The sequence below is a fragment of the Bufo gargarizans genome, chromosome 2, assembly GCF_014858855.1.
Source record: "Bufo gargarizans isolate SCDJY-AF-19 chromosome 2, ASM1485885v1, whole genome shotgun sequence".
In the NCBI taxonomy this organism is placed as follows: Eukaryota; Metazoa; Chordata; class Amphibia; order Anura; family Bufonidae; genus Bufo; species Bufo gargarizans.
The window spans coordinates 513,070,684-513,094,829 of NC_058081.1; the positions used below are offsets into that span (position 1 = coordinate 513,070,684).

The 24,146-nt window shown below is 46.0% G+C and overlaps 1 protein-coding gene across 9 annotated transcripts in view; it reads right to left on the reverse strand.

Moving 5' to 3' along the window:
* Positions 1–24,146, reverse strand: part of C2CD5 (C2 calcium dependent domain containing 5) — a 66,981-nt gene that overhangs the window by 21,105 nt on the left and 21,730 nt on the right. For 6 of the 9 annotated variants that reach the window (XM_044281298.1, XM_044281297.1, XM_044281293.1 and 3 more), the window contains 10 exons: positions 22,238–22,346; positions 9,380–9,494; positions 9,062–9,247; positions 6,995–7,186; positions 6,703–6,889; positions 6,399–6,563; positions 5,644–5,784; positions 3,747–3,810; positions 1,000–1,061; positions 814–912 (listed from right to left, as the gene is read on the reverse strand). In XM_044281298.1, coding sequence (XP_044137233.1) covers positions 814–912; positions 1,000–1,061; positions 3,747–3,810; positions 5,644–5,784; positions 6,399–6,563; positions 6,703–6,889; positions 6,995–7,186; positions 9,062–9,247; positions 9,380–9,494; positions 22,238–22,346 — 1,320 coding nt within the window. The remainder of the gene's footprint in view (positions 1–813; positions 913–999; positions 1,062–3,746; positions 3,811–5,643; positions 5,785–6,398; positions 6,564–6,702; positions 6,890–6,994; positions 7,187–9,061; positions 9,248–9,379; positions 9,495–22,237; positions 22,347–24,146) is intronic. The other 3 variants (XM_044281301.1, XM_044281299.1, XM_044281296.1) reach the window with 1 other exon arrangement.

Sequence of the window (24,146 nt, forward strand, 5' to 3'; positions counted from 1 at the left end):
GTCAAGGCTAGAGAACCTGGACCAACACCACCTGCGCAGGCACCCCACAGCAGAAAGGGGGCATCCGAGCCCCCAATGGCTATGAACACTAGCCGAGCAGGCAGTGACAGTATGTGGAGAAAGGGAAGAAGTAGAGAAGGCTGAAGCGGCTCAGTAGGGAACCAGCATCTAGGGGTGACAACAAGGACAGTACGACCGCTCTACCCAGGGAGGGGAGCCATGCTAACAATACACATATGCAAACTGAATATGAAAAGAAAAAAAATTCAGCAGACCTGCAAAGCAGGGAGGTCTGCCTCCTACGGACACTAAGCTAAAAACTGATTAGCTCCGTGTCTGCAGGAGGTATATAGCTGAGAGGAGAAGCTAACACTTTTTTTTGCTTAGTGTCGCCTACTAGTGGCCATAGCTATACCCAATGTCAAGATTGTGTCCCCCAATGATACGGATGACAAACAAGCTTTCTGCAAATTTAGCCACTAGACAAAGTAACCAAAAACATCTATGGGGGCTTGATGAACAAAGCTGCATGGTACTCTTTGCAGATAGGGAGCTGTTATTGTGGTGACAGGTTCCCTTCAAGGGGCTGAAGGTCTCCAGACCCCTAAATGGTGGTACGCAGTGGTACGTCTAGGTTGGCCATGCCAAACCCCTCCTCCCAGAATGTAGTGGTCCCTAGCCTCTAACCAGTTTGCTGGATGCTGACGTCACCCCTGGATCAGCATGCGCCCTAAACTCATTAACAGGCTTTTCTCTATAACAGAAACCCCCATAATAGCTCTAATGTCGCCACCAAGGAGAAGGACCCTGTACCTTCAGGTGGTTCTCACACATGTCGTTGAAGTTTTTGTTCAAGGTCTGGTTGGTCAGGTTTACGTTGGGAAGTCTTATGACGCGGACAGATGTGAACATCTTAAATGAAGAAATCAGAGAGTTAGGACATTATAAGAAGAGTGCCTGGAGATACATGAAGAAGACAGTGTAGCGAACAGCCCTGACCTGGATATCTGAGGTCCAGTTGTTGATCCCAGGCATGATTTCGGTGTTGCAGCTGTAGAATCCTGCATAACGATAAGAACAGCAGCACTACAGTCAAATGACTTATACAATTAACAGCCTGTATTACACTCCACAGCTACACTTAAAGGGGTTGTCTCATCATGGACAATGGGGGTATATAAAAAATGGAGCCCCGCAAGGTGGTGGCAGGAGGACTCTGGTGCGGCCTCCACCAAGCCAGCTCCACATAGAAGTGAATGGTAGCGTACCGCGCATGCACGGCCCATGCTCCCATTCCAAAACTCAGCTATTTTCGCCGGCCCCATAGGAAATGAATGGAGGGCGGCTGCGCATGCGCCCTTCTTCACTTGCGGGGCTCTGTTCTCAATATAGGTGCGGGTCCTAGAGGTGGGACCCGCACCTATAAGACATTGGGGACATATCCTAGCGATATGCCTCCCACTGTCCAGGATGAGACAACCCCTTTAATATTCTGCTGGTGATGTCACTGTGTGCATACAATACATTACTTATCCTATCCTGAGTTACATGCTGTATTATACTCCGGAGCTGCACTCACTATTCTGCTGGTGAAGTCACTATGCCCATACAATACTTAGGCTACTTTCACACTAGCGTTTTTGATGGATCCGGCAGGGTTCATCAAAAATGCTTCCTTTACTGATAATACAACCAACCGTTTGTATCATCTTTAACATAGCCAAGACGGATCCATCATGAACACCATTGAAAGTTCATAGGGTGACGGATCCGTTTTCTATTGTTGTAAGAAGCTGTGTACTAGGGTCGTACACAATGTGATACCTCTTGGCACAAAACCATAACCGCAAATTACTTCTTATAAAAATATTTTTATTTTTGATCAGGATGCGGAGTAAGAGTACTCCTTTTTCAAGTCTTTGGAACCGGGAACATGCAGTAAGCGCGACCAATCAAGGCGCTTTGGCGTGCCACACACAGAAGCCCGAACCAAAGACTTGAAAAAGGAGTACTTTTACTCCGAAACGCGTTGTCACCTGATAAAAGATAAAAACTTTTTTATAAGACGTAATTCGCGGTTGTGGTTTTGCGCCAAGAGGTATCACATTGTGTACGACCCCAGTCCAGAGCTTCTTACAGCATTCATTATAATTCCTTTGGAGAACTGGCAACTCCAAGGACTGAGAAGATACTGACAGCACCAACCCCCACGCCTTCGCGAGTGTTGTACTGACGCATGCACAACACCAGAAGGTGAGCAAAACAATTGACACAGCATACTCTCTAGATTTGGTACCCAAAACTTACTACCCTATGAGCGCCTTGCTTCCCACTTCTTTTGCCAAATTTGCAGTTTTCTATTGTGTCAGAGAAAAGGGATCCGTCCCCATTGACTTGCATTGTGGGTCATGATCCATCTTGCTCCGCATTCCATGATGAAAAGAAAACCGCATGCGATTTGATCTCCGGTATGGAAACGCAACCAAAAACGGAACAGAATGCATTTTGGAGCATTCCATTCTGTTCAGTTACGTTTTGTCCCCATTGACAATGAATGGGAAGCGTTTTTTCCCCCCAGTATTGTGACCTTATGACGGATCTCAGTACTGGAAAATAGAAACGCTAGTGTGAAAGTAGCCTTAAACTGATCAGTTTTGTCCCCATTCATTGTCAACGGGGACAAAACTGGTCAGTATGCATCAGTTCAGTTGCATTTTGGGGTCAGACACAAAACCACTGCAAGCATTGATCAGGCATTAAAATCAATCTAGAGGTACATTCACACTAGCGTTAGAAGAATCTGGCAGGCATCTGATGCGGAAATCAGTATGCAAACGGATATCATTTGTTTCCGGATCCGTCTGACAAACGCATTGAAATACCGTATCCGTCTCTCCGGTGTCATCCGGAAAAACAGATCCGGTATTTTTTTTTTTTTACATTTTTAAAAGGTCTGCGCATGCGGAGACAAGAAAACCGGATCCGTCAATGCGGCAATTTCATAAACTCTTGGTACCGGATCCGGCATTAATACCGCAGCATGCTGCAGGATTATCTCCGGCCAAATACCGTAAAGGGGACGGAACTGAAGACATCCTGATGCATACTGAACGAAATGCTTTCCATTCAGAATGCATTAGGGTTAAACTGATGCATTTTTTCCAGTTTCGAGCCCCTAAGACGGAACTCAATACCGGAAAACTTGCTAGTGTAAAAGTAGCCTAAGTCAATGGTGCCTGATCAGTTTTTTTTTTTTATTTCTGTTCTGGCTGGTGAAAGGCCTGCCGGATCTGTGCGGCGCGTGCCCTTGGAAGTCCACTCCGGCCCCATTCACTATAATGGAGGTCCGACAGCAGAACAGCAAACATGCCAAGAAGCGGCCGGAATAAAACTATACATGGAGTATAGTACAGCATCTCAGGACTAGTACAATATAAGTAATGTATTTAGAGAGGTATACTACTGTTCATGGAGATTACTTCCACACATTACTTTATTTAAAAGGGGTTGTCCGGGTTCATGCGCATCAGAGCATTTGCCACCGCCTAGCAGTTCCTATGGAGAGCCCGGTACGTCACCGGATCTCCTAAAAATGCCTTTGCACTGCGCAATTAAGCTCCGATGCTCATATCAGGGGGGCCGGAGGGGTGAAGATGGGGATATGTCCGGGTTTAGCTCGGACAACCCCTTTAACATTGAAAAGTGTTCTTCATTGAGCAGCATTTGCAACCAGCAGGGATTGTCACCTGGAGGGGGTGGGACATCTGTCAGGAGTGAGTGGACATCTTCCACAGCATCAGTGTCATCAATCTGAAAGAAAACAAACAAACATACAGGTTCCAATCCAGCTACCCCCACAATCCATGGAGTAGGACCTGACAGCGCTAAACAAAATGTTGAATTTTACACTGGGAAAGGGGGAAGAGGGTGGCAGCAACATAACAGAACATTCCTTTAACTTCTTCTACCCCTGGTCATTTTTGTTTTTCACTCCCTTTTCTTCCCAGAGCCATAATTTCTTTAATTAATTTTTTGCAGGACGATCTGTAATTTTTAGTTATACAATTTTGGGGGGTGTGTGACTTTTTGGTCACTTTTTATTCTATTTTTTGGTGAAGTGACAAAAAAAAAAAAAAATCTTTTTTCCCCCCGTTACAATGCTATTTTTATATTTAAATAGTACGGGTGTTTCGCATGCGGCTATGCCAATGACGTTTATTTTTTTCATTCTTTACTTCTATTTTAGGGGAACGGACGCGATTAAAATTTTAATATATTTCTTAAATTTTTATATTTTTTTCTACTTTCCCATGGTTCAATAATTAAATTGCCACTTCTATATATAGATAGAAATAAATCCGTTGACAAATTCCATATATTGCAATGTAGTGCTGCCACCTGCAGGTCTTCAATGGAATATACCTGTGAAAAACATCGGAACCTCAGCAGGCCCTTTCACAGGCAACGAACGGCTTCCCTGACTGCTGCATGGGGAAGCTCAATGCTTCTGAGTTTTGAGTTCTCGGATGCCGTGGTCACATTTGACCATGGCATCTGAGGGATTAAGAGCCTGTGATCTGTATTACAGCTGACTGCAGACATTAGCCCTGGGGGTCTGTTGTATGAAACAGCAGACACCCAGAGGCTACGCTGCTCTCGCAAGTGCGCTCTATCTTTAAAGACCCAACCTCCACCGTACTATTATGACGGAGGTCGGAAAGGGTTAAAGGACATCTGTCAGCAGATTTGCACCTATGAAACTGTCTGGAAAACCTGCCTGCTGGTCCTACTGACACTGGATTAAAAGGGGTTTTGCAAGATATTTTTATCGACGACCTATTCTCATACCAGGACCCCCAACGATCAACTCACTTGCCTGGAAGCCACCAATAGCACAGCGGTGAGCAGGTGCAAATACAAGAAGCCATCCAATTCACTTCTATGAAACAGCTCGTTCCTATAGGAAGTGAATGGAACAGCTCGTTCCTATAGGAAGTGAATGGGACAACTTCTAATTACACCTGCTCACCGCTGCAATCAACCAGTTGATTGGCGGGGGTGTTGGACTTCCGTCGATCTGATATTGATGACCAATCCTGAGGATAGATCAATACAAATATTGCAGAAAACCCCTTTGAAGGAGTCTTCCTCAACATATAGCCTTTTATAACTTGGGTCAGTGGTCATAGACCTTAGAATATACCCAGCGCCACTTACGAGCCACAGATGGAAGGAAACATGGAGGGGCATTTATTAAGGCTTTTACATCACTATTGTGGCGTAAATAAGTAAAAAATTATGGCACAATATGATATGTGCACCGTAATGTGCATTTTTTTAAGCTTCTCAGCAGGTTTCTGAAGCGCCAAGCAAAGAAGTGAGGCTTCTGGGTAGGGGGCTTAGTGCTGCCCACCGAATTTACTATAACTTTCGCCAGACGGAATCATAAGTTATAGCTGAAGTCTTCGCCAGCCTGTAGCCGGCACAGACTGCAGTATCTGGCACACGGCAGGGCAGAAATGCGCCTAATTTATTAAGTGGAATTTGCCTCTTAATAAATTAAGCGCATCTTATGTTAGTGTAACGAGATCAAGACAGGCGTAAGTGTATGTCAGTCCGAACTGCGGTCATTTGGTTTCTTACCTCCAGGACAAAGGCATCCTTTTTACCATGAGAGAGATCAAGTTCCAGAACCTCATCGGAGCTTTCAGAATGAGAGCGGAGCAGCCTTGTTCTCTGCCGTGGCTCCGGGATAGGAGACCCAATAATCTCTTCCAGTAATTCCTACATTAATAATAACAGCAGTGTATACTAATCAGTAATTAAAGGGTTTATCCGACACTAACGAATGCTCCCCCAAATGCGTGGCCCCTCACACTGATTCTACTTACCTGGCTCCCTGTGCCACTAAAAACATCTGGTGTCGGGGGAGAGGGGGGTCAGCCAATGGCAGGCGGATGTTTTCATCCACGCACGGGGAGAAGCAGCAGCGGAGGTGCGGGGGCCAGGAGCGGCGCAGGGAGCCAGGTAAGTAGTATCAGTGTGAGAGGCCCCCCATATGGGGGAGCATTTGTTAGTGTTGGATAACCCTTTTAATGATAATAACCTGGTCACGAATGCATAATAATTGAGAAAAGTCTTGTGACATCTACACATTACAACTACAGGAGCTTGTATGAGAACCCACTCCAAACCAGTGACCATTAATATGGAGTTGGTCCCCCGTTTTCAAAAAGAACTAACGCACTCAGATAGAAATGTCAGATTGCTGAATACTCTGCATGCAGTTATGTAAATGATTACAGGTGTGGTCTCTTTAGACAGTGGGTCTTGCCAGCGATATGCCCCCATTGTCCATGATGAGACAACCCCTTTAATCAACATCACTAGCCACTCACCGGGGGGTTGACTTCATAAAGTTCCTTGTTTTTGGCAATGGTTTCATTGATCTTCTTCTGCATGTGGGAAAGATGTTGCTCGTATGGTCCTTCGTTGGGAGTCTTACCGGAAATCTGGATCCCCCCAGGGGTTGGTAATGAGGCCAGATACACCCCTGTGGCAGACTAAGAAAGACCCCAATTACAGATGAAGTGGGAGTGAACACAGTGGTACCCTAGGGATAGTGGGGGCCTCACTCTCTCCCCACATCCGGTTAGGGCAGCACAGAGTTCAGTGGCATCTTCTGCTGGTGGTGACACTTACCGCCAGTCCCAGCAGCATGTTCTCCCCGACTGTGATCTGAATCCTCAGGCCGAACAGGGCGTTCATCCCCTTCAGCTTCAGCTTGTTCATAAGCTGGGTGTGCAGCTCGTACTCCATGAAGGGCAGCAGGTTACTGATGGTGGTGGCATTTGCCTCTGCTTGCGCCTTCTTCTTTAGACGACACAACCTGATGCGGCAAAGAATAAGATGAGCTACCTCACATGTAGAGGAGTTGTGACGGGTTAATGTGGACGACAAGGAGACATGACCCAGGACATGCAGACATCAGTACCTCGCCTGAATTAGACAGCCTTTTCCCACTACTGGAGTATCAGCCGGCAAATCTATGGTAGTGAACAGGACATCGGGAACCTTCTGCTTGCGGCAGCTGTAACAGAAGGTGAGGTGAGCGGGAAATGGCATGTTCAGCTCGTCATAGGGGATGTGACAGAAACTGCATGGTGGCAGCGGCGACTCTTCCGTCCTGTGGACAAAAGAAGAGTTTTTTTCTTACAAACATGGTTCCTGCATCATGAATTATACTCGTCATACAGTCCAGTCACATTCAGAGCTGCAGTCACCATTTTGCCATTACATCACGTCATACAGTCCAGTCACAGCCAGAGCTGCAGTCACCATTCTGACGTTACATCATGTCATACAGTCCAGTCACAGCCAGAATTGCAGTCACCATTCTGACGTTACATCATGTCATACAGTCCAGTCACAGCCAGAATTGCAGTCACCATTCTGATGTTACATCATGTCATACAGTCCAGTCACAGCCAGAGCTGCAGTCACCATTCTGACGTTACATCATGTCATACAGTCCAGTCACAGCCAGAGCTGCAGTCACCATTTTGCCATTACATCACGTCATACAGTCCAGCCACAGCCAGAGCTGCAGTCACCATTCTGCCATTACATCATGTCATACAGTCCAGTCACAGCCAGAGCTGCAGTCACCATTCTGCCATTACATCACGTCATACAGTCCAGTCACAGCCAGAGCTGCAGTCACTATTCTGCCATTACATCACGTCATACAGTCAGGTCACAGCCAGAGCTGCAGTCACCATTCTGACGTTACATCATGTCATACAGTCCAGTCACAGCCAGAGCTGCAGTCACCATTCTGCCGTTACATCATGTCATACAGTCCAGTCACAGCCAGAGCTGCAGTCACCATTCTGACGTTACATCATGTCATACAGTCCAGTCACAGCCAGAGCTGCAGTCACCATTCTGCCGTTACATCATGTCATACAGTCCAGTCACAGCCAGAGCTGCAGTCACCATTCTGATGTTACATCATGTCATACAGTCCAGTCACAGCCAGAGCTGCAGTCACCATTCTGACGTTACATCATGTCATACAGTCCAGTCACAGCCAGAGCTGCAGTCACCATTCTGCCGTTACATCATGTCCTACAGTCCGGTCCCATGTCATACTTCAGTCACATCCAGAGCTGTGCTCATAATTCTGCTGTTACTTCATGTATTACGTTTCAGACAATGCAGAGCTGCAGCCATCAATCTGCAGTAAAACCATATCTTATACTTTAGTCACATACTGAGCTGCACTCTGAAATCTCTGTTACACCACATACAGAGCTGCATTCTCGAGGTCTTCCATGTAAGGCAGCGGAATTGTAACTGCAGCTCTGGATATGACTGGGGCTAGAAAGTTACAGCAGGAGCTGGACTAGTGTTAGGATTACAGTATGTAGTGGGCAGAGCTTCACGTATAGTCCATGAGGCTGCAAGGTCCTGTGCCCCCAGACTGGGAGCCATTAAATAACAGACGCCCGGGAATGAGACCCCATCACTCCCCCAATAGGCGGCCACACTGACACAAAAAGCAAAGCATGAAACGAATGGCGCTGAACGACCCGTTTCATCAGTGGAATCTTAGCACGCATCCTGTGGGTTAGTTCTTTTTGTGCCATTTGGTTTGGCTGAGGTATTTGAAGGGGCAGTCCTGCCATAATAACAGGAACCAACTACAAAAAAAATGGCACATCAGTTCCCATGTAAGGTGCCCAGAGGTAGAGTGGTCAGGCCCCCTCAACAGCCTGAGGACTCTTATAAAAGGAATCGAGTTGGCTTTTTGATGGACAGGATTGGGGGTGAAAATCCAACATGGCCGCTTTTACTACAAATCCCTCCCTCCACTCAACAGTAGTGGCCTAGGCTCCACATGGGGCCAAGGGGTGGGTGAAGTGATGTGTTTGGCTCTGGCTGGGAAGCTGCCCCTTTAAATGTGTCCTATGATCTAGCTGTAAAGAGGCGTTACCTCTGGTGATGTTAGTTATTGGGGTGTTCATCCTGCACTTGCCCCTATAATGACATGACCTACCCTAGACGAGCGCCACTATCCTTGCTCTGAAGGATAAAATCAAACTCTCCCTTGTCTGACCCTACAAAGAAGCCGGGCTGCGACGACAACCTTTGTTCCAAACAGCATTCGCTGGCAGCTTCCTGCAAGAATCGGGGGTTCAGTACAGCGGCTGTGCCCGAGGCGGACAGGATGCAGACTTCTTCACTGCAGGGAGAAGACACAGCTGGTAAATGACCTGGAACCGCTCCCATCTCCCAACCAGTGGTAGTCACAGCCCCACCCATAGGGCAGTCATTAGCCCTCTCTTGACCAAGCCCATGTACCTGCATCACTCACCAAATGCTAGTGGACTCACTGTAGCCTACAACAGCATGGCAGCCCAGCGCTTTGGCGTGAGATTTTATCTCCTGCCGGATCTCGGCCCACCAGGCATCTCTCGTTTCTGGGTCATCTGGAGGAACAGAAAAAAAAAGCTGAATTGGATCTAAGGTGTCATCGTTACCCACAGCATGGCAATGTGTGCTACCAAGGCCGGTTCATATGCAATACATGGACGCCTTGTTAATTTCTGCACAGATGGCAGAACTGATGTCAGCTGCCGAGGGTCTGGAGGAATGCAGCAGTGGGGATACCCGATTACCAGGATGATAATAAAAGTAATGATAATAATAATAATAATAAAATAAAAAAGCTGCAGCACCCCTTGGTGGTCACAAAAGAGAATAAGCCAGAGCTAATTACATGACCCAACATCCACCATATATCCTTTGCATCATTAAATCAAACAGAAAACTATAAAGAGGATGTGAGAGCAGAGGTTACTGAAGAAGTCAGATCTGCGCTAAGATTCCCCCACAAGGGTGCAGAAATGCCGCACTGTAAAACATCAGTATGGCCTTCATCAGGACTTCCCCTTCTTCTGTGTAAGCATCTACACGAAACCCCGCAAGAATACAGCCATCACAATGAATCCCAGCCATGCAACCATGGGCACATTCCTCTGATCAGAGATTCACATTCACAAGGGGGAGAGTGAACGCATTCTCTGTACTGCGCTGCAGAATACATTGCTGATACAGGAATACATGCTGATATTTTAGTAACCAGTGTGAGACAGCTGAGGAGAGCGATCACTTTTCTGCAGAGCTGTATTCTTCTACAAGATATGCGTTTGCTACTTTGCAAAACCATTGTCTGCCACTAGATGACAGTGTTATCTGCCCTGTAAAGCTGTATTCCTCCACTAGATGTCAGTGTTTTCTGCCCTGCAAAGCTGTATTCCTCCACTAGATGTCAGTGTTTTCTGCCCTGCAAAGCTGTATTCCTCCACTAGATGTCAGTGTTTTCTGCCCTGCAAAGCTGTATTCCTCCACTAGATGTCAGTGTTTTCTGCCCTGCAAAGCTGTATTCCTCCACTAGATGTCAGTGTTTTCTGCCCTGCAAAGCTGTATTCCTCCACTAGATGTCAGTGTTTTCTGCCCTGCAAAGCTGTATTCCTCCACTAGATGTCAGTGTTTTCTGCCCTGCAAAGCTGTATTCCTCCACTAGATGTCAGTGTTTTCTGCCCTGCAAAGCTATATTCCTCCACTAGATGTCAGTGTTTCTTGTCCTGCACAGTCATTGTCTTCTCTAGATGTCTTTCCTGCCCTGCAAAGCCATGATCTTCCATAGATGTCAGTAATTCCTCCCTTCAGAGCTGTATTTCTCTACTAGAGGTCACTCACTATTCCAGTCCTCACGACCCCCAGCAGGTCATGTTTTCAGGATATTCTTAGTATTGTGCAGGTAATAATGTTATTGCCAATACCTTAGGAGTTACTACATGTATTCAACCTGTTGGATATTCTCAAATCATGATCGGTAGGTGGGCCCTCAGAACAAGTTGAGAAACATGACTAGATGTCAGTTTCATGCATTGCGACACTGTATTTGTACACTAGATGTCAGCGTTTCCTGCTCTGCAGTGCTGTAATTTTCTAGATCAGTATCTTGCCTTACAGAGCTGTATTCTTCCACCAGATGTCACCGTTTCCAGCCCTGCAGAGCTGTATTCTTCCACCAGATGGCACTGTTTCCAGCCCTGCAGAACTGTATTCTTCCGCCAGATGGCACAGTTTCCAGCCCTGCAGAGCTGTATTCTTCCACCAGATGGCACTGCTTCCAGCCCTGCAGAGCTGTATTCTTCCACCAGATGGCACTGTTTCCAGCCCTGCAGAGCTGTATTCTTCCACCAGATGGCACAGTTTCCAGCCCTGCAGAGTTGCAGCCCTGCAGAACCACATTCCCGAAGTTGCTAAATATTACAAAATAATACTGTTTGCCACACAGCATGCACAGCAGACAGGGGTAGAAATGGCCGCCATCTTAGTTTAGCTAAGGTTCTGTTCATGTTGGCTTCAGTTATTTACATTGTTCTAACATGGCAGGCACCAACAGAACCTGATGAATCCCACTGACTATCAGAGTCGGTTGTGGTGTCCTTCATTTTGCATTAAAAAACAAACAAAAAAAACTGCTATAGGTAACTCCTTTGTATTCAACAAGGAAACAATGCAATTGTTTTCTATCTCAGCCCTGAATGGATCAGCAGCATCGGAGGGGGAGCGGGTCACTACTAACAAGCTGTAACAATATTGCAGACGAGGGGGTTCATTTACTTACCTGGCACATCATTAGAGTGGTCTCATACCAACAAATGCAGGACTGGTTATGTGTATCATATGGGCACAAGCAGCTAGATGTAAACAACGTGACACCAGCCACACAATCCACAAGGAGGCACCATTGTAGCATTTACCACTAAGGATATACAGAAACACTAGAGACTAAGGGCCGAGGGAGGGTGGAAGCAGGAGAGGGGGTGTTCAGCAAACTACATGGGGGTCCCTCTCCTCTGGGGCAGCAGCAGAAGCTTTAGTGAGCTTGGGTTTGGCAAGGCAGAACCAGCAGACAGTAGCCAAAGATGGGGGATTGGAGCATGCTCGGAGCTGGTGACATCACAGACAGAAACTATGGCAGCTCAGTGAAATGTCAACACAAACAAACAGCCCTGCCTTCCCCCCTTATCATCAGAGCCCCGAAATCCTCATCTGTATACAGTGTAGAAGAACTTTCACATGGGCTGTGTTTCTACACCTCCTCATTGCTTACTGTTTCCAGTTTTCTGTTTAATTTGGGGGTGAAATTGAGTTATTACAATACATGTGCCTATTATTTTGCAACCAGGCAATTCGACAAGATGTACCCAAAGGGTTAACCGAAGGGAGTACAGCTACCATGATGACTCCTTCAGCAATGGAAGTCACAAAAACCCATTAATATCATCTATAAATGGTGGAAGCAATCGTCCTCAGCACACATGACTGTATGCAACTTAGTTGTCCTCTACCAGGAAGAGAGCCGCCTGTGCAGGTGGTAGTAAAGAGAGGTTTCTTCAATCTGGAGGAGAGCACATTTCCATACCTTATACTTTACTCACATCCACAGCTGTTGGTTTCCTGTTAGCAGCAACACTTCGCCCCCTGCTGGATCAGTGTCTGTACTGAGCATGCTCTGCTGTGGTGCCAGATGGGAATTCTAGTGATCCTACAACGTAATATAGGTGTGGGGGAGGGAGTTATGCCCATTAGCTTTATGACTGAGCATATATGTGTTTTCAATAGGGGGGTGAGGAGAAACGATTATTAGCTGATCCGGCTGTAAATGGCTGGTTCGGCCAACAATAGTCTAATGTGTATGGTGGCCCCTCAGACAAGGTTTAGCATCTGGATTTTTTTTTGACTATTTTGTGTGGCTCAGTACGACTCCTCATACACTGTGTGGACTATTATTAGGTAAGCGAGTATTTTGACTATATCATGTATATGATGTAATGTGTAATGAGGGAGAGTGTGGCCCAAGAAGATCAAGATCCTATATCAAGGTCTGCATAATTATTAGGCAGCTTGTTTTTCCTCTGGCAAAATGGGCCAAAAAAGAGATTTAATTCAGAGGGATGCAGCACTCTTGAAACTGCTACGATATTGTGGCGTGATCACAGAACCATCAAACGGTTTGTTGTAAATAGTCAACAGGGTCACAAGAAACATGTTGAGGGTAAAAAGATGCAAATTAACTGCCAAAGATTTGAGAAGAATCAAACATGAAGAGACTAGGAACTCATTATCCTCTCCAGTGCTGTCATATTCCAGAACTGCAACCTCCCTGGAGTGCCCAGAAGAACAAGGTGTTCAGTGCCCCAGAGACATGGCCAAGGTAAGGAAGCCTGAAACCCGACCACCACTGAACAAGACACATCAACACTGGGCCAAGAAATGTCTGAAGACAGATTCTTCAAAGGTTTTATGATTGATGAGAGTGAATCTTGATGGACCAGATGGATCAGCCCGTGGCTAGATCAGTAATGGGCACAAAGCTCCACTTTGAATCCAGCAAGGTGGAGGTGGGGTACTGGTATGGGCTGGCATTATTTAAGATGAGCTAGTTGGGCCTTTTCATGTTAAAGATGGTCTCAAAATCAACTCCCATACCTACTGACATTTTTTAAAAATCTGAGGATCATGATGCTCTTCTCCGCAGACCATGTAATCTGTTCCATCAGAGACTACTGCTTTAGCCTCTATCACCTAAATGTATGCTTTTTTTCCCTGGTATGTGTGCAATACAAGACTTTTTGTACTCATATCTCAGGAACAACATTGTATATGTACATACAAGTGTATGCTGGTCTACCGTATGTAGGTTTTATGCCCAACCTTTATTGGTATTGACCTGTTTATTGCATTAGTTCAATAAAACGAGTTAAAAAAAAAAACAACAACTGCTGACCGTTTTTAGAAGACACTTTCTTCAAGCAATGGTACAGGAGAAAGTCTGCATTTTTCAAGAAAACCATGATTTTTATGCAGGACAATGCTTCATCACATGCATGGAAGTACTCCACTGCATGGCTAGCCAGTAAAGGCCTTAAAGATGAAAGAATACTGACCTGGCCCCCTTCCTCACCTGACCTAAACCCTATTAAGAACTTGTGGGCCCTTCTGAAACGGGGGATTTACGGTGAAGAAACACAGTCCACCTCTCCAAACAGTGTCTGGGCGGCTGTGGTTGCCGCAGCAGAAAAAGTTGATCGTCAACAGATTAAGAAAGTGACAGACTCCATGGATGAAATGCTAACGACTATAATAGAAAAGAAGGGGGACTATATTGGTCACGGATTTTTTTGGGGGAAATATCAGAAATATTTATTTGTAAATTTTGAATTGTTTGCTTAGTATTCTCACTTTAACCCCTTAGTGACCAGCCTGTTTTGAGCCTTACTGACCAAGCGTTTTTCTTCCTTTTTTCATCGTCGCCTTCCAAGAGCTATAACTTCTTTTTTCTTCTATTTAGCTGTATGAGGGCTTGTTTTTTGCGGGACAAGTTGTAGTTTTAATGGCGCCATTTTGGGGTACACATAGCTTTCTGATTCACTTTTATTAACTCTTTCTGGGAGAGAGATGGGGAAAAAACAGCAGTACTGCTACTGAGCTTTTACATTATACATTTTACATACATTTACGTTCATTTTTTGGTATAAATATCATAATACCTTTATTCTCTGGGGCAGTACGATTACAGCAATACCAAATCCATATCTTTTTTTTTTAGGTTTTACCACTTTTGTGCAATAAAACTTTTTATTTTTTTAAAAGGAAGAAAATCTTTTTGCATTGTCGCTTCCCATAACTTTTTTTTATTTATTTTTTAACAGTTGTGTGAGGGCTTGATTTTTGCAGGACGACTCGTAGTTTTAATTGGTATCATTTTGGAGTAAAAATTGCTTGTTATTAAGTTTCTTCGGTGGCAACTAAGAAAAAAAATGGCAATTCTGTCTTATCTTTAAGGCATTCACCGTTGGGGATAATTTACATGATATTTATGTAGTGCGGGTCGTTATGGACATGGCGATACCAAACATATGAGGTAGATTTTTTTTTTTTGTGCTATATTTTTTTTTTATTGAAAAGCATTTTCAATGGAAAAAAAAGCATTATTATGTTTTTATTTTTTTTACTGGAATGCATGTCAGGGGTGGACCTGTCACCACCCCTGACATGCATGTTTTAATAGCTACATGCTTTTCCTATTTAATAATTCTGGAACATCTATTCTTATGGCTCTATGTTGTGCTGTTCCTTTATTTTTTCTACTAGAAGTTATGAATGAATTGCTAGCAGTCTGCAGTAAGGGTACAGAGGGACAACCCCCAACTGGTTACCACCCCTCGGTATCCTTACTGCAGACTGCTAGCAATTCATTCATAACTTCTAGCGGGAATAAAAAAGTAATGGTACAACATACAGATATAATAGATGCTCCGGAATTGTTATAACATGGGGAATGCATGGCGCTTTTAAAACAGGCATGTCAGGAGTGGTGACAGGTCCTTTTTAATAAACAGACAACATTTGTATTGCTTTTAAAATACAATGCACTATCCCTATAGTGCATTGCATTTTAATAGCAGTGCTTTCCTGGCACTGACCATAAGGCTGCGCCAGAGAGGCACAGTCTAATGGAAAATACTCAAGGCTGGCTTGGGTCCTATATCAGACCCCAGCCAGCCTTTACACACATCGGTACCCAGCGATTGCATTTGCAGGGTTCCGATGGGAGACAGAAGGAGTCCGCTCCCTACATGTGGCTGGCTCCATTGTCCGTGGCATGTAAAGCATTAAACAGCCCGGATTGGCACTCTTGCTGGTCCGGGCTGATAAAGCAGGAGCGCAGCTCTCATGTCAGAGCCGGGCCCCGCTCCCCAGGGGGAACAGTGCAGCGGTCAGACTGGGCTGCCCTAAAAAAGTGGCGGCCCAGTCTAAGGCCCCTTAGTGACTGCTGTAAAAAGGTGTATTGGTGGTCACTAAGTGGTTAACAGATGATAATAAACAAGTTACATTTCAATTAGTTACATAATAATTCTACACACTAATAGCTGTCCAAAAATTCTAAGAAAGCCAAAAACCCCACTTTTACTTTCTTAAAGGGGTTTTACTGGATTTTAATATTGATGACCTATATTCAGGATAGGTCATCAATATCAGATTGGCAGGGGTCCGACACCCGGGAACCCCGCCAATCAGCTGTTTGAAGCGAAGGCCGCACTCCGGGCAAGCGCAGCCTTCCCTTCATTGTTTACCTGCTCGCTGTTACTATACACTTGAATAGGAACGAGCCATCACATTGAAGTGAATGGGATGGCATGTAGTTACACCTGCTCGTCGCTGCGATGTCGATGGCAAGCATGTAAATAATGAAGGGAAAGCTGCGTTCGCATGGAGTGCAGCCTTCTCTTCAAATAGCTGATCGGCAGGGGTGCCGGGTGTTAGACCCCAGCCAATCTGATACTGATGACCTATCCTGAGGATAGGTCATCAATATTAAAATCCCGGAAAACCCCTTTAAATATTCAGGTTGGTGGTTTATAAACATTTTAGATGTAATTGTTCAATAATAAAATTAATCCCCAAAAATACAACTTGCCTAATAATTATGCACACAGTGTATTTGCAGGTGGCCCCTGATAAAAGGTTGGAAACCTCTTATATCACACGTGAGTTTTATGTGATGTGCGTTTTTCTGAATTTTCCACGCATGTCGCCTGCTCAATGAGATCTGTGCAGCCTGCGGGAGAAGCTTGTTGACTACAATCTGCCACAGATTCTGAGCCCCTTTCTCACCAATGATTCTAAAGGGAAAAACTGCCCCTGGGAGCCGGACGCTGCAAGACAGGGGGTCATGTGACCACGGCGCAGATGTCCTAGAATAGGAGGAATTAAGATCTTAGTGGCAGCTGCAGGCAGAATAACACCACTAATCCCGGGTATATCGTCCGCCCACTCAGCCTCTATCCGGCCGGACATGGAAAATGTTGCCCGAGGGGCCGTGGTGCTGATATAACCAGGTTCACTTCATTGTCCTGGTGGGATTATCGACAATGGCAAAGTGTTTATGGAGCTTCCCCCATTTAATCGCTCTTGTCACCCATGAAGGACACAGCATAAACACAGCATCAGAGCCAATTTCACAAAACGTGGAAATTTCCAGTAATAGGGTATTCATATAATAACCTGGGGGTTGTAATTTTCCACACCAGGACAGGCCAATAACTCAAGATGGTGGCCCTGAGATACACTGCCTCCCATGGAGCCCAGGCATAACTGCTATGCCAGGCTGTGTGCTGCCACTGTAAGAGCCAATACAACATAGAGGACGGTGAACAACACAACTAATGTGATGAGATGAAAGAAAACACCAAACACCGAGAACAGTTCTATTCAATAAATGTGGCTTGAAACGCATGCGGTGATGCTGCTCGTTTTGAGTACAGCAGCTTTCTCCTCTTCTAGTCGCACTCCATTAGGAGGCAACAAGAACACCGCCTTCCTGCATTGCATTGGCTGAGGGTCGGCCACATCATCGCTAACAAGCCTTTGTTGGAACGCTTGTTAGAGAGTTGTGTGGGTATTTTGTGTGCGATTCCCATAAGCCAGCTCACTGGACGTGAGGCAGCAATAGCGGCACTGACTGGGCACAGAAAAGTGGTGCAGATGGGAGCCCCCTTAGATCAGACTGACTGGTTGCACAGAGCTAATCTTGCAGATTTGTTGATTGGACGTGGACAGCCCTTCCCCAGGCAGTGCCCCACATCAGATGAGCTAGAGTTTCACTGAGCAGCCATAATTTTTGTTGCCGTGTTCAGGTTTCATGGAAGGACCGATGGAGGGGATATACCTGCATTGTAACTACTCCAGTCTAGCAGTTTGTAAGATCTGGTGTTACCCATTATCCCGACAAAGGCTGAGTTTAAAACAGCAAATCAGGTGAGTTAGAGAAGCATCAGCACAGAAGTCACTACACAGACTGAAAAGACACAGCACAGTTAATAAAGTCTGGAATAGGGGGAGGGGAGGACTTGGCGAAACGTATTATTTTGCAACACACAGTAATTTAGAATCTGATGAAATCATTAAAAGAGCAGCTCCGCTTTCCACCATCATCACTATACAGCACCTTCGATTACATCATTTCTTCTACTTCAGTCACATCTAGGGATGCAGTAAAATGCTGCTGGTTTCAGGTTTGCTCTCAGGCAGCAGGATTTTCTTTCTGCTCCCCTTGTTGCTTTCCAGCTAGCTCTCCGGCAGCAGGGTCTTATATCTCTCTGATGACCCCTGCTTTTTTGAGTTAGCTCTCAGACAGTAGGACCTTATACCTCTGTGCTGCCCCCTGCTTTTTTCCAGCTGGCTCTCAGGCAATAGGATATTACATATGTCTGCTAAACTTTGCCTGATTTCAGCTAGCTCTCAGGCAGTAGAGTCTTATCTCTCTGCTGCCTCCTGCTTTTTCCCAGTTAGGCTACTTTCACACTAGCGTTCGGGCGGATCCGTTCTGAACGGATCCGCCCATAATAATGCAGACGGAGGCTCCGTTCAGAACGGATCCGTCTGCATTATATTAGCTAAAAAAAGCTAAGTGTGAAAATAGCCTGGGACGGATCCGTCCAGACTTTCAATGTAAAGTCAATGGGGGACGGATCCGCTTGAAGATTGAGCCACATTGTGGCATCTTCAAACGGATCCGTCCCCATTGACTTACATTGTAAGTCTGGACGGATCCGCACGCCTCCGCACGGCCAGGCGGACACCCGAACGCTGCAAGCAGCGTTCAGCTGTCCGCCTGTCCGTGCGGAGGCGAGCGGAGCGGAGGCTGAACGCCGCCAGACTGATGCAGTCTGAGCGGATCCGCCTCCATTCAGACTGCATCAGGGCTGGACGGCTGCGTTCGGGTCCGCTCGTGAGCTCCTTCAAACGGAGCTCACGAACGGAAACCCGAACGCTAGTGTGAAAGCAGCCTTAGCTCTCATACCGGAATCTCTTCTGCCTCCTGCTTTTTTCCAGTTAGCTCTCAAATCTCTCCGCTGCCCCGTGATTTTTTTGCAGCTAGCTCTTAGGCAGTAGGATATTACCCTACATATTTCTACTATCCATTGCTCTTTGCCAGCTAACTTTCATGCAAGAGTATATTACATATTTCTGTTATCCTTTCCTGTATTCAAGCTGGCTCTCAGGCAGTAAGGTCTTCTAACACTCTGCTACCCCTGATTTTTTCCAGCTAGCTCTCATGCAGTAGGATATTACACATTTCTGCTATACTTTGCTGGATTCCAGCTAGCTCTCAGGCAATAGAGTCCTATCTCTCTGCTGCCTCCTGCTTTTTCCAGCTAGCTCTCATATCTCTCTGCTGCCTCCTGCTTTTTCCAGCTAGCTCTCATATCTCTCTGCTGCCTCCTGCTTTTTCCAGTTAGCTCTCATATCTCTCTGCTGCCTCCTGCTTTTTCCAGCTAGCTCTCATATCTCTCTGCTGTCCCCTGCTTTTTCCAGCTAGCTCTCATATCTCTCTGCTGCCTCCTGCTTTTTCCAGCTAGCTCTAATATCTCTCTGCTGCCTCCTGCTTTTTCCAGCTAGCTCTCATATCTCTCTGCTGCCTCCTGCTTTTTCCAGTTAGCTCTAATATCTCTCTGCTGCCTCCTGCTTTATCCAGCTAGCTCTCATATCTCTCTGCTGTCCCCTGCTTTTTCCAGCTAGCTCTCATATCTCTCTGCTGCCTCCTGCTTTTTCCAGTTAGCTCTAATATCTCTCTGCTGCCTCCTGCTTTTTCCAGCTAGCTCTCATATCTCTCTGCTGCCTCCTGCTTTTTCCAGCTAGCTCTAATATCTCTCTGCTGCCTCCTGCTTTTTCCAGCTAGCTCTCATATCTCTCTGCTGCCTCCTGCTTTTTCCAGCTAGCTCTCATATCTCTCTGCTGTCCCCTGCTTTTTCCAGCTAGCTCTCATATCTCTCTGCTGCCTCCTGCTTTTTCCAGCTAGCTCTCATATCTCTCTGCTGTCCCCTGCTTTTTCCAGCTAGCTCTGAGGCAGCAGGGTCTTCTATCGCTCTAATGCTCCTTGCTGGTTTCCAGTTATCTGTCAGGAAAGATTTTCTGCTGCACCTGCTGGGGTCTGTACAGAGTATGCCGAGTGGCCATATTTTAACACACCCTGCTACTCAAGTATGAATTACGTCTCCCATCACAAAAGACAGCAGAGTTAAGTCCATTATGGGAACTCATCTAAGCCATTAGGGTGACACAGGACTACAAACAGCAGCATGAAGCATTGACATAGCTCTGGGTGTGACTGGAGTAGGATTTACAAGATTTGCAGCATAACTTATGAGGCGCTACCTTTAAAGACAATCTTCCTGATCTAGAAGAGAAAACATTTCATGACAGACACGTGGAGCTTTCATGCTTAGTTAGGTGCGTCAAAAGGTGAGCGGGGCGACTGATTTATACATAAAAACTAGGGTCACACATGACATAATAATGAGCGGAAAGGATCTTATGTGGCACATTATACATTCTCTGATAACTCAGGCATCTGGCGTAATGGACAGATGTTCTAATGATGGGGACAACAGGACAATGTCACTCAGCGCTGATCATGCATTCATAACACATCACTGGATACCACGACACTCAGATTATCAATTTACAGTACCCATCTCTAAATTAGGATGGTAACTGTGAAAATACATTTCACTTTACTGATCCGGACAGATATCATGTCTCATAGTCCAATCACAACCAAAGTCAACAATCAAGTCTCAATCAATCTTCCATCTCACTGCTTTCCCTGCTGGTTCAGTGTCTGTACACAGCATGGTCTGGTTACACCAGGCAAGGTATGGCCAGCCTGATGTAGAAAACACTACATCTCACACAATGCACTGAAACGGAGCAAAAGTTCACAATGAGATGTCTACAGAGGCTACAGAGAAGGAAGGAGGGTGTCTGTCTGAATGGAGTAGAAGGCAATGCAGCAGCAAAACTGTAAATACAGCTCTGGATGTGACTGGAGTATAAGATGATGTACGGTTATAAAATATAAATCGAATCTGTACAATTATGATCATGTAAGGGATTGGGTTTTCATATATCAGCACTGTATCTCCACAATGTCTACAGGACTGAGACATTTCATCTAATATCTCCGGATGAAAAAACGCTCCAAATGAAGTCACAAGCTAAGAGCTATAACTCGATTGATGACAATATGGTGTAAGTCTCAGAGTAGCAATGTATTAGTTAGTGTTGAGCGAACTAATACATTGGCGTACAAGGTTCTAGTATTCCATTCCGTTATGGATTCTGCTACCATGGACAATAAGTTATGGTCCGTGGTGGCAGAATCCATATTGGAATTCTTAGATAACCCGAACCTTGTACGCCGAACCTAAAACACAAGTTCGCTCATCCCTAGTATTAGTCCTTAGGAAATAGGCATTAATGAAGTATTAAAGGGACTGAGACCATATAAAGAAGAGGATGACTACACTCAAGGCCTTTCATCATTTCATTATCCTAAAAGGGGGAACTTCTTTACGGAGACATAAACTGTATAATGTGAAGTTAGTAAGATCTCTACTTGTTCACATGGGTCCTTATCGTCTCACACAGCTGAGGGTTTGTGAAAAGGTATCAGTGCAAGTAACAGCTATCAGTCTGGCTTAGTTGCCCATAGCAACCAATCAGATTTCACCTTTCATTTTTGACAGCTCCTTTGGAAAATGAAAGGGTGGAATCTGGTTGGTTACTATGGGCAACTAAGCCAGTTTTACTTTACACCGGTTTGATAAATGACCCCATTAGTTTACAGAGGACCGTCTGCACATTTTAACAAACCTTAAGCTGTTTAAGCGCTGCTAGATCGGGGCAGGTTACTCCATTGGGTACAAACAAGAATGTCTCTATTTACAGACAGGAAGCAAAATGGGGAGGACTCGAAACAAAGACTAGTCGAAAGTTGCAGGCGTTTTACTATTAAAAAAAATACAATTTACAAATGCATGGGCCCTTTAATCACACGGGAAGACAAGTCAAGTGTTAAATTGCCAAAAAGCTCAGTGATGGGACTCCAAAATGTATCAGTATCAAGGAGGGAAGACAGGGATCGCTGCTGACCAATGTATGTGAAGCATGGTGGGCCTCTATCTCAAAACCCCCCATAATCTCCTTTCCCATTCACAGACACTGAACCTCTTGCTGGCCCAAACAGTGTGTCACAGCTGAATATATGGAAATCGTGGCTAAATGAGTACAGAGCCAGAGAACGTACCCGGATTGTGAATCCGATCCAGAAGTTTCACAGATCGAGCGCTGACCACACCAGCGACATGGACGAGGAAGCCCACAGGAAATGCAGTCAGAGTGAAAAAAGGGAATTCCTGCAGGGAAGAAAGACTGTCAGGGAGCGGAACAATCATTACACTGGCAAAATACAGACTGTAGGACACAAGAACATGCAGCCCCTGGGAGGACGGTCTGCAGAGTGTGTGATGAGCTGCACTGCAGGGGCATCGATGCTGGGGCTCCTTCATTCTCAGGCAGCCCCTGGGAGGACGGTCTGCAGAGTGGGTGATGAGCTGCACTGCAGGAGCATCAACGCTGGGGCTCCTTCGTTCTCAGGCAGCCCCTGGGAGGACAGTCTGCAGAGTGGGTGATGAGCTGCGCTGCAGGGGCATCAATGCTGGGGCTCCTTCGTTCTCAGGCAGCCCCTGGGAGGACGGTCTGCAGAGTGGGTGATGAGCTGCACTGCAGGAGCATCAACGCTGGGGCTCCTTCGTTCTCAGGCAGCCCCTGGGAGGACAGTCTGCAGAGTGGGTGATGAGCTGCACTGCAGGGGCATCAATGCTGGGGCTCCTTCGTTCTCAGGCAGCCCCTGGGAGGACGGTCTGCAGAGTGGGTTATGAGCTGCGCTGCAGGGGCATCAATGCTGGGGCTCCTTCGTTCTCAGGCAGCCCCTGGGAGGACAGTCTGCAGAGTGGGTGATGAGCTGCGCTGCAGGGGCATCAACGCTGGGGCTCCTTCGTTCTCAGGCAGCCCCTGGGAGGACAGTCTGCAGAGTGGGTGATGAGCTGCGCTGCAGGGGCATCAACGCTGGGGCTCCTTCGTTCTCAGGCAGCCCCTGGGAGGACAGTCTGCAGAGTGGGTGATGAGCTGCGCTGCAGGGGCATCAACGCTGGGGCTTCTTCGTTCTCAGGCAGCCCCAGGGAGGACAGACTGCAGAGTGGGTGATGAGCTGCGCTGCAGGGGCATCAACGCTGGGGCTCCTTCGTTCTCAGGATTGTAGAGGTCTTATGAATATGACCCCACCCATCAGAAAGTAACGACACATGAGCCTGAAAACTGTCCTATTATTAAGGGGTCACTGAACATTCAAAAAACTTTTCTTATGTCATAGTGACATATTAAAGGTATTGATCAGTGGGGGTCTGAATGCTGAGACCCTCACCGATTGCTAGAACAAGGATAGAGAAGGTCTCACATAGCATCCTCTCTCTCCTCGTTGCAGGAGACAGAATTGAAACAGACCTACAGACTGCAGCAAGGAAAGAAAGCACACTATGTGAGCGCTCGTCTCCCCTCGGTCTAGCGTTCTGTGGGGGTCTCAGCACTCAGACCCCCACAAATCAAAACCTTTAATATGTTGCTATGACATATCAAAAGTTTTTATTAAGTTGACCGAGACTTTAAAGATGCTGGATTATTGGATGCTCGGAGAAGAGTTTAGGTTGTGTTGACCTGTCTTGGAGGCTTTGTAACATGGGAACAGAGCCATAGGGAATCCCTAGAAGAAATCTGATGACTACGGCACTAGAAATAAACCCATCTACTTACGGTCATTAAAACTGCCGTATTTTCTGACGCATTTCAAGACTAGTGACAATACGAAGATCACTATTATTAAGGACCTGCAATTCACCACAAGTCAAACCTCACAGGGGTTTTAATGGCTTTCTGGTGTTGCAAACCTTTAGATCACTGGATTTCTGCTCTGACATAAATGGTTAAGAGCTGGAGGGCTGATAAATTAGCACAATATACTGAACATAACACCTGCTACTCCGGGTCTTTCATATATGTAGTATATTTTCTAGTTGTATGTTGGATTACCAGAACTTCTGGACTATGGGGATACCGCAATAGGCCGCTTTCAGACGAGCGAGTGTCACGCAGCACATCAC